Source organism: Tiliqua scincoides, chromosome 4 (genome assembly GCF_035046505.1).
Source record: "Tiliqua scincoides isolate rTilSci1 chromosome 4, rTilSci1.hap2, whole genome shotgun sequence".
In the NCBI taxonomy this organism is placed as follows: domain Eukaryota; kingdom Metazoa; phylum Chordata; class Lepidosauria; order Squamata; family Scincidae; genus Tiliqua; species Tiliqua scincoides.
The window spans coordinates 81,487,070-81,497,549 of record NC_089824.1 but is presented as its reverse complement, the minus strand read 5'-3'; the positions used below and the strand labels follow the sequence as shown (position 1 = coordinate 81,497,549).

Sequence of the window (10,480 nt, the reverse complement as noted above, 5' to 3'; positions counted from 1 at the left end):
CGAATTATTTTGTCCAATTTACTAATCTGAGCAAAAGAAGGGCTTTCATGTCAGCGAGACTGAACATATTTCCATCTGCAATACACCAAGGGAGATTTTCTAAAACCCCACGTCCAAATAGATTATGTTTATTTTGTTCAGTTGAACCAGATACTCTGGATCACATCCTTCTTCAGTGCACTGCCCATCATAATCTCAGGTCCCACTTACTTGACCCTTTTCTTTCTTCTCTTCCTGTTTCTCTTGTTGATCCTTTCCCAATTCTCCTTAGTGATTACTCCCCTTCCATCACCAATTTGGTGGCGGAATTTTTAGCAGTAGTTTCTAAGGCAAAGGTCAGAAGCTAATACGAGCTTGTAAAGTTGCATTTATTTGTTATGTTATATTTATTATTGCTTGTGGACTCCCAATATGCCAATAAAGGTTATCGAAGTATATGTAATGGAGATGTATTTTTGGTAAAGATTATAGTTTTGATTTCTTCTTGAAGAAGCTTGCAATGGCATTCTTGCACTCATTTGAAATGTAGCTTTCCAAAAGTTGATGACATTCTCGTGAATTGACTGCATGCAGGATGTCCTTTTCCACACTTCTTATTAACTGCTTGGAGCGGGCCAGAGACTGGAGAAAAATAAAGAAGAAAAGTTATTTAGGCTGCAGGCATATATACTTGGGAATAAGCCACATTAAAAGCTATGGTACCTACTTCTGAGTAAACATATGTAGGCTTTCACTGAATATAAAGTTTGAAAACATTTTTAGCTTTCATTTAAAAAGGATGCAAACTACATAAATGTCATTGGGAAGTTTTCCTATACAAATCATATTGAAATGAGTGGGTGCTCCGTAAAAGCATGATGGTTAGTTATAACATGTTACCACAGGTTGTTTGCAACCTGTTGTTCACTTGCAAAAATGACTCTAGCTCTCTTAAACCAATTTATGACTCATGTGAATACTGCACTTGGCAGTTTGATTTGGCTGGGCTGCTGCTTTGACAACTGCATCAGCTACCAATTCATTTCCAAACTCAAGGCAAGGTGCTGGTTTTGACCCATAAAGCCCTATATGGCCTGGGACCAGAAGGATAGCTTTGGGATTGCCTACACCTATATAGTCCAGCTCATCCCCTTAGGTCCGGGGTGTCCAAAGTTTTTGGCAGGAGGGCTACATCATCTCTCTGACACTATGTCGGGGGCCAAGGAAGAAAATAATTAATTTACATTTAAAATTTGAATAAATTTACATAAGTTTACATAAATGAATATATTAAAGATGAACTTATATGAATGAATGAAGGTCTTGCAGTAGCTCAAGGCCTATAAAAGGCCTTGCACAAAGTAAGGCTGGCCTTTCCTTCACTGCCACTGCTGCACCACAGATGTGAAGCAGCAAGCAGTGGAGGGAGTCTTCATCCCACAGCTCACACAAGTGGTCAGTCGCCCTCACGCTGAGAGCAGTTGCGTCAGGCCAGTGTGGGGTCCAGCAAGTCTCCAGAGGGCCAGAGGCTCATTGGAGACTCGGGGCTTCCTGAGGGCTGCATTGGGAGTCCTCGAGGGCCTCAAGTGGCCCCAGGGCCAGCGTTTGGGCACCCCTGCCTTAGGTCATCTGGTAGAGTTAGGTCATCTGCTAAGAGGTCCACTGCCATCTGAAGTAAAAGTGCTGGTGACAAGAGACAGGGCAGTCTCTGTTGTGGCACCGCAATGTTGAAACATGCTTCTAGACACAATCAGGCCTAAGAAGATCCTTTTAATATTTCATCCTAGACACCCAAATTCCAACCCTTGATTTCTGTCTTGCTGTACAATCGGTTTGTTAACAGGACACTCTTGGCTGGTCTTGAAGCTCTCAGTAAAACAGCGGTTCCCAACGTTTTTTGCATCAAGACCTACCTTTTAGGAACAAAAACCTGTTGGGACCTCTGGAAGTGATGTCATGGAACAGGAGGTGATGTAATAAAGCAGGAAACAGGAAGTGACATCATCGTGCTGGCAGGGCCAGAAGTGATGACATTAAGCAAGAATTGAAGTCATTGTTTCATCACATTTTTGAATAAATCACATTTTTAGCTCTCACTGTGTCTCCCACTTCACATTCTCACCAACCGTGTTCTTAAGAACTCGGCTGAACTCTGCCTTTCAGAGCTCTGCTGAACTCTCCATGACCCCATGAAAATCAGCTTGCAACCCCCTTGGGGGTGCTAACCCCCAGGTTGGGAAACAAAGCAGTAGAACATGAGTCTCCAAACCCCGGCCCAGGGGCCAGATGCGGCCCACGGCCAGCCTCAATCCAGCCCGCGGCCAGCCTCTTGTCCCCTGAAAGCTTCTGGCTTATTTGGCCAAACATGAGTGGAACTGTGCTCTGGTTGCATCTGGAGGGTGTTCTAAGGGCCAGAGAGTTTGAATGAATGAGCCCATTCATTCATTTATTCACTCTTCTAAGTTCCATCTCTAATTTATTTATAAAAATTTTATATTTAAATTTTTTCCAGCCCTCAACAACATGCCAGATATTTGATGGGGCCCTTTGGCCAAAATGTTTGGAGTCCCCTGCTATAAGTGGTTCTGTGGCTCATGGCATTCCAGTGAGCTGTTTTTTCAAGGTATCTCCATCCCCACAGCCATGTCAAGGGTCACAGTTTGGCTCCTTTGCCATGCTCCTTTCAATGTGGATTAGTTCCTCATTGCACTGGATGAATTAAGATATTTTTACACAAAAGTCTTTTTACACTTTTTACACTTTTACACTTTTTAAATAAGTCTACAGGTCAGGCTTGTAGTGAAAATCTAAAACTAAAATGTTTGCCATAAGTTCATTGACACTATATATGCTTATGTTCTGCTTTCTCTTCCTCATGAACACCAATCAAAATAACAAAGACTGTAATATGAAAGCACTCTTCATCATTCATTCCATCCCAGGACACACTGAAATCCTTAAATATCCCATCTCACCACCATGTTTGGGTTTGTTTGTTTTTTGCAACCTGTGTCAATAGAATCAGACTCCCTATCCTTACTTCCCTTCCCCAACTTCCTGCCCCTGTGAGCAGGAAAAGCAAAGATACTAAGATCCTGCTGTAAAGGAAGCTATATGCAACACCTGCCACTGCAGCAAAACTCCTGCCTCTCCGCAGGGTTGCCTAGTGATTATGTGCTTTTATGGTCAAGGATAAATGAAATGTAGCCAGATTTCTGTAGCGTACCAACGAAGACAAAATATTGCCATTAGCCACAAAGCATAAAAACTGATGTGTGGATAAATTTTTTGGTTCTCTGTCTCATTTATGAAAGTAGGTAATTACATCTTTTAAGAGTATTTCTAGCAAATTTAATTAGAAACCCGACATTTTAACTAGAATGGGTAGTTAAAGGAGAAGTAAATATGATTTAATTCAGGGGTGCTCACACTTTTTTGGCTGGAGAGCTACTTTGAAACCCAGCAAGGCCCGGAGATCTACCAGAGTTTTTTTTAAATCCCATTATAGTCAGTGGGGCTTACTCCTGTGTAAATGTGGACAGAATTGCAACCTCAGAGCCCAACCCTATGGTGTCTACTCAGAAGTAAGTCCCATGCTAGTCAATGGGGACTACTCTCCAGTAAGTGTGGATAGGAGCTTTAGAGCAGGGGTGCTCAAACTTTCAACTTTAGGGATTCTGGACCTTTAAAATTGTGTAGGAGAGAATTTCAGCAGGTGCAGCTTGTCATCTGTGGGATGACAAGTTGCACCTGCTGAAATTCTCTCTTCTATACACTTGTTAAAGGTCCAGCATCCCTAAAGCTGAAAGTTTGAGCACCCCTGCTTTAGAGCCCAATCTTTTGCATGTCTCCTCAGAAGCAAGCTCCATGCTAGTTAATGGGGCTTACTCCCGGGTAAGTGTGGAGAGGATTGCAGCTTGCGTGCCCAAGCCTAAGCCTGTCTCCTCAGAAGTAAGTCCCATGCTAGTCAATGGGGCTTACTCCCGGGTAAGTGAGGAGAGGACCACAGCCTTGGGCACCTGCATCTCTCAATTGCTGCTGAACTTCCCCAGCCGGAGGCTGCCACCACCCTGCATCAGCGGCACTTCTGAGTGGCCCCAAGCAACTCCTCCAGACAGTCCAGGGCTGCTCCCAAGCCCTTCTCCTCAGGTTCTCCAAGGCACAACCGAAGTTCTGCTCTGAGCCTTCCCTGCAAAGTCAAGCCCAACCCTTGTTTAGCTCCACTACAGTTACCTGGGTGTAAGAACCATTGACTATAATGGGACTTACTTCTGAGTAGACAGGCATAGGATTGATCCTATGCACATTTACTTGGGAGTAAGCACCATTGCCTATAATGGAATTTAATTCAGGGTAGAACAAGCATAGGACTGTGTTGTAGGGCTGCAACCCTATCCATACTTTCCATTGATTATAATGAGATGTACTTCTGAGTAGACATGCATGGGATTGGGCTCCAAAGCCCATTTTATCAGATGCATGAAGTGTCTGCATTTAGCAAACAGATGCACAGGGGGATACAAAGAAAAAGTTATAGGGGGGGAAGCAATTAACAGTACAGTTTTCTGCATGTTTACTCAGAAGTAAATCTGTGTTCAAAGGATTCACCTCCAGGGAAGTGTGAAGTGATGGTACAAAACAACCTCGCAGTTCCATTGGGACTGAATTGAATATGTGGTTCAGTTTTAGTTCCACGAAGCCAGAGCCCCATCCTAGGCATATCTACTCAGAAGTAAGCCCTGTTAGAGCCAGTGGGGCTTCCTCCCAGGAAAGTGTGGACAAGCTTGCAGCCTCAGAGCCCCATCCTAGGCATGTCTACTCAGAAGAAAGCCCCATTAGAGCCAACAGGGCTTACTCCCATGTAAGTGGCTAGCACTGCAGCCCCAGCCAAGCTCCTTCCCACACGTACCTCGTGTCATCGGTGAAGAAGCGCGCCTGAAGCTGAGCCATCGCAAGAGCCCGAGCTGGTGATGTGAAGGGCAGAAATCCTCAGCCTGCCTGCTGCCCCAGAAGCAACCTCCCCACTCCCACGTGGCCCGGTTGGGAGAGATCAAGCTAGAGCTCAGCAATTGATTAGTGAGCGCTGTCCTGCAAAGTCAAGCCCAACCCTTTAGCAGCTAAAGGCAAATGAGTCAATCGCGGAGCCCTTAGTCTATAGACTAGAGTAGACTAAGGGCTCTGCGATCGACTCATTTTGCCTTGCGATCGACCGGTAGATCGGGATCGACGTGTTGAGCACCCCTGATTTAATTAATATGCTTAATAGTTATTGTTAATGGTATAAGCACAGCATTCTACCGTGGATTGTTTTTACAAACATTTCTAGGAAGCTTTGCATATTCTTTCAGCCTTGTCCAAACTTCTCCCTGAAAAGTACTGTCAGCAAAAACCTCAGTCACAAGTCCTTGGGCACATGCTTCATCTGCAGTCAGTTGCTTGTTGAAAAGAAGCATCTCATTTGCCTAAATGGAAAAGTAAAAGTAAAGATTCAGTAACAACAAAAAAGTACTGCTTGCTCTACTTATACCCCATCTTAAAGGGTGTAATTTTGTATGTAGTTTTTCACTGCACAGAAGCTCGTGCATATATAGCTACAAAAGTATCCTATAATTAGCAAGAGATGCGAAGACACCTTAGCATGAAACTGTAATCCTATTAGAAATTATGCAGAATATCACAGTTCATTTATTTAAAACATTTATGTCCTGTTTTTCCAGAAGTTCAAACTGGAGTAAAACACAATGAAAATAATTCACAATAACCAAAAACAACATCTAAAAAAATATGACAGGAGTTCTAATCGCACAATGAATTGCAGCATATCAGTTGGTTCATTCCATAAGTCAATACCCACCCCTGAAGAAGAGAAAAGAAAGGCTCCTGGACTCAGCAGTACAGAGGGAATGGAGTTCCTGCCTACTGAAGAGAAAGCTAAAGCAAAAAAGCACAGCAAGCTTATTCTTTATTTTCAATTCTATAGGATAGTACAAACCTTCCACCATCTTGTAGACTGAAATCACCACTGGACTGTGACACAAAGTACCCTACGGTACTTTGCCCCCTTGTGGTTAACGGATTATGCTGCTGTACACTGAGAAAAATTTTGCTTCAAGAGTGATTCAACTGATTTGCATCTGCTCCTGAGATAGGCCTTTATCTCCTTTTAGCAGCTGAGATAGGCCTTCACCTCCTATTTCTCAAGAGAAGCTGCAAATCAATTGAGTTACTATTGTACCAAAATGCAAGAGTTTTACATCTCTATCAACAGATAATGCAGGAAGTCAGACAGGGCTATGTCTTATTGCTGTGAAAGTGGTGACATTTCCCCAAATAATCTATTTTCCAGGCTAGACACAGAGATAATTTACTTAAAATGTCTGAAACACTGTATAATAATAAAAATGCATAAAGAAAGGGGTGGGGGAACATGATACTTCAATGTTGCAACATAACACCACTGAACATTATCTAAGAGAAGTAAGCAAATGGATAGATTTTATCTGAACCCAGTGTATCCCACTAGTTCAAAAGTGTGTCATCAAAATCAGGCTGAAGTGGGGGTTGTTTGAATTATTTCTAGTAAGGATATTTGTGTTATATCAGCTTGTTGCCCAGACTTCACGAGTATTTTACTTGTTTCCCAAGAGCTTGACAGAAACAGAGATACTTGTTGGCAACCTTCAGTCTTGAAAGACTATGGTATTGCTCTCTAAATGGTGGTTCTGGAACAGCGTCTAGTGTGGCTGAAAAGGCCAATTTGGGAGTGACAATCCCTTCTACACTGGGAACAAGTGCAGTCTGTCCCTGATCTGTCTCCCTGGCTATGGGCCTTCCTTCTTTGCCTCTTTGCCTCAGTCTGTTGGCCAAGTGTCTCTTCAAACTGGGAAAGGCCATGCTGCACAGCCTGCCTCCAAGCAGGCCGCTCAGAGGCCAGGGTTTCCCACTTGTTGAGGTCCACTCCTAAGGCCTTCAGATCCCTCTTGCAGATGTCCTTGTATCGCAGCTGTGGTCTACCTATAGGGCGCTTTCCTTGCACGAGTTCTCCATGGAGGAGATCCTTTGGGATCTGGCCATCATCCATTCTCACAACATGACCGAGCCAACACAGGCTTCTCTGTTTCAGCAGAGGATACTTGCTAGGGATTCCAGCACGTTCCAGGACTGTGTTGTTTGGAACTTTGTCCTGCCAGGTGATGCCGAGAATGCGTCAGAGACAGCGCATGTGGAAAGTGTTCAGTTTCCTCTCCTGTTGTGAGCGAAGAGTCCATGCTGCAGTACAGAAGTGTACTCAGGACACAAGCTCTGTAGACCTGGATCTTGGTATGTTCCGTCAGCTTCTTGTTGGACCAGACTCTCTTTGTGAGTCTGGAAAACGTGGTAGCTGCTTTACCGATGCACTTGTTTAGCTCGGTATTGAGAGAAAGAGTGTTGGAGATAGTTGAGCCAAGGTACACAAAGTCATGGACAACCTCCAGTTCATGTGCAGAGATTGTAATGCAGGGAGGTGAGTCCACATCCTGAACCATGACCTGTGTTTTCTTCAGGCTGATCATCAGTCCAAAATCTTGGCAGGCCTTGCTAAAACGATCCATGAGCTGCTGGAGATCTCTGGCAGAGTGGGTAGTAACAGCTGCATTGTCGGCAAAGAGGAAGTCACGCAGATATTTCAGCTGGACTTTGGACTTTGCTCTCAATCTGGAGAGGTTGAAGAGCTTTCAGTCTGATCTGGTCCGGAGATAGATGCCTTCTGTTGCAGTACCAAGGCATGCTTCGGCAGGACAGCGAAGAAAATCCCAAACAAGGTTGGTGCAAGAACACAGCCCTGCTTCACTCTACTTCGGATGTCAAAGGGGTCTGATGTGGAGCCATCGAAGACAACAGTGCCCTTCATGTCCTTGTGGAAAGATCTGATGATGCTGAGGAGCCTGGGTGGACATCCGATCTCGGGGAGAATCTTGAAGAGGCCGTCCCTGCTTACCAGGTCGAAAGCCTTCGTGAGATCTATGAAGGCTATAAAGAGTGGCTAGTATAGAAGCAATATATTAAGTACAAAAAGAGTTTTCTTCTGGGGCCTAAAAATGTCAGAATTCAATATTAGGAATGAATAAGAAAAGCTATGAAAATGTATTGTGATGTTTTCTATGCCAGCTACCTAAGGGCCTGTCAGCACAATGGGCAATACCACTAACCTCTTCCTGCCTCCTTCTTGATGGCTGGTACTATGATGTCATAGCCTCTCTACCTGTCTTTGCTTCCTTACTCTGATATTCCAAAGGACATGGGCTAAAGCATGGAGTTGGACTAGATTGCCTGGAAGGTGTCTTCCAACTCTGTCATTCTATGATTCTGTGCCAGCAGAAGTTAGATTTTAAATTCTGAAGTTCCTATGCAACTGATACAAAATTGAACACTGTCTCATCTCCGTCAGAACACAATCAGTTTTCTTTTTCAGTGGTATCATTTAAGACAGATGGTTCTATGATCTCAGAGCCCCTGATAAAATAGACATTACTCCACACTGAGCTATGCAGTGGTGCTTTCACATTCAAATAATAAGTACAGCTGTCTGCTTCATCTAAAACATTATATTAGACAGCAGGAGAAGGTACAGAAAAGGGCAACTTAAATTATCAAGGGAGTGGGGCAAAGTATCTTCCCCTATGAAGTGTTATTGTTTAGGGAAAAGAATTACTGATGGTGTGTGAAAGGGACGTCAATGGTTTTGTGAAATTATGAGTGGAAATAGAAAGAAATTAGACTCTCAGAAGTGCAGAAGCCATACAATGAAGCTGACTGTCAGTAAACAAAAGAAAGTAAGGCAAAATTAACTCACAAAATTCATTGTCATGGTCTGGTGCTTGACATTGACCTGGATGGCTTTTAAAAAAAGTATTTGAAGTAGACAGACTAATGAATGATGGGCTTCCCAACACCTATTAGCAATGGCAGCTATTACAGGAATTTTGGAAGTGAGAGGCAGTATGCCTCTGATTACCAGAAACTATGCACAGCTATCTCCATCTCACCCTGCTTGTGAACTTCCTGAGGGCATGTAACTAGCCAGTTGGAGAAAGAGTGTTGGGCAAGATGGGTTTGGGGTCTAACCAGCAAGGTAGTTCTCATTCTTACATTTTCATGCAGCAACTGTTACCTTGCACATGCCTGATCCTGTCTGATCTCAGAAGCTAAGCAGGGTCAGGCCTGGTTAGTACTTGGATGGGAAACTGCCTGGGAATACTGGGTGCTGTAGGCTTTATACCATAGTCTTTCAAGACTGAAGGTTGCCAACCATGTTGCTTGCCGCATGAATAAGGAAAAATCCCCTTGCTGCGAGTTCAGGCTCAATGTCAATTTTCTTAGTCTTGTCAGACCATGCAAATATAAGGGAACTCATGAGTATCTAAATCATGAATCTCATCTTCTAAGCTACAAGCTGTGGGGATTGTTATATGAACCTCAGAAAAATTCAATCTGGCAGGCTTGAAAAAGAATAATCAAGATGATGAAAGGGAAACACTGCCAGGGACAGAGTTCAAATATTTTGTATTGCCAGGCTGAAAGAAGTATTTCAATTACTTTTCACACGTATAATTAAATATCTTTAATATAGAATTCCCTAGATGCTGGTATTGCAGAAGGTACAAGAAGTGTAGAAAATAGCAGGTAATTTAAAAAATAGAGCAGTTCTTAGAACAATTTACACACGTATAGTATTTCAATTACAACCAAATGAGATGGCTTCAATCTAGATTTCTGCCATTAGATGTGGTCAGTCACCTAGGAAGAACAGTACTTAATGCTACACAGTTACGGCTGTGATAAAAGGAGACTGAGCCCCAAATTATATTTGATAGTGGCAGACCAATGTGTGTCTTTAAAAGTAGATCTGCTCCAAATACATAGAAAGTGAGGATTTAAAAAGCAAAAAGGATGCATGGGTGAAAGGTGCAGAGGTATGTTTTTCTTCAGCTGGGCTCACTTTCTCTATTGCAGTGTTCATCAACCTGTGATTTCATGACTCCAATGGGGTTGGGGGGGGGGAGTCACAGCAACTTTTCAAAGCCTGTGATCCATTCCAATATGGTACTGCCTTATCAAAACGAGTTCTTGATATACCATAGATACTCACCTACAGGGCAAGAAATTTCTGCCAATAAATCGAGCTTAGATCATCACCTTGTCTTATCTGCAAGGTCACTCAGGAGGGGGGTCAGAGTTTTTCAAGCAATGCCTCCCCAGCAACTCCTCCACCAGCAAGCTGCAGCCAAAGTTATCCTTTTATTTTCCTCCTGAGAAAAAAGCAAGGCTTCCAGTGAAATCAGGCAAGCCCTGTTCTCTTTAGCAGACCCTGCTGCAATCTTGTTCCATTTTGCGAATGCTTGGCAGAGGTGTGTTTGTTTAAACACCAGGATGTAATCCTTGATTCCATTTGAAACAAAGTCCCAGTGCACTATTACTTAAGAATAACACCCATGGAAAGCAATGGGTCTGTTTCTGAGTA

At 43.3% G+C, this 10,480-nt stretch overlaps 1 protein-coding gene and 1 pseudogene across 3 annotated transcripts in view; one reads left to right on the top strand and one right to left on the bottom strand.

The window, feature by feature from the left end:
* Window positions 1-371: 371 nt before the first annotated feature.
* The window catches only part of LOC136649069 (enoyl-CoA delta isomerase 2-like), a 70,086-nt gene continuing 59,977 nt past the window's right edge, over window positions 372-10,480 (bottom strand). For all 3 annotated transcript variants that reach the window (XM_066625479.1, XM_066625478.1, XM_066625481.1), the window contains 2 exons: window positions 5,298-5,441; window positions 372-621 (listed from right to left, as the gene is read on the bottom strand). In XM_066625479.1, the coding sequence (XP_066481576.1) occupies window positions 466-621; window positions 5,298-5,441 (300 nt within the window). In that variant the 3' untranslated portion in view covers window positions 372-465. The remainder of the gene's footprint in view (window positions 622-5,297; window positions 5,442-10,480) is intronic.
* Window positions 9,113-9,232, top strand: LOC136650184 (5S ribosomal RNA; annotated as a pseudogene).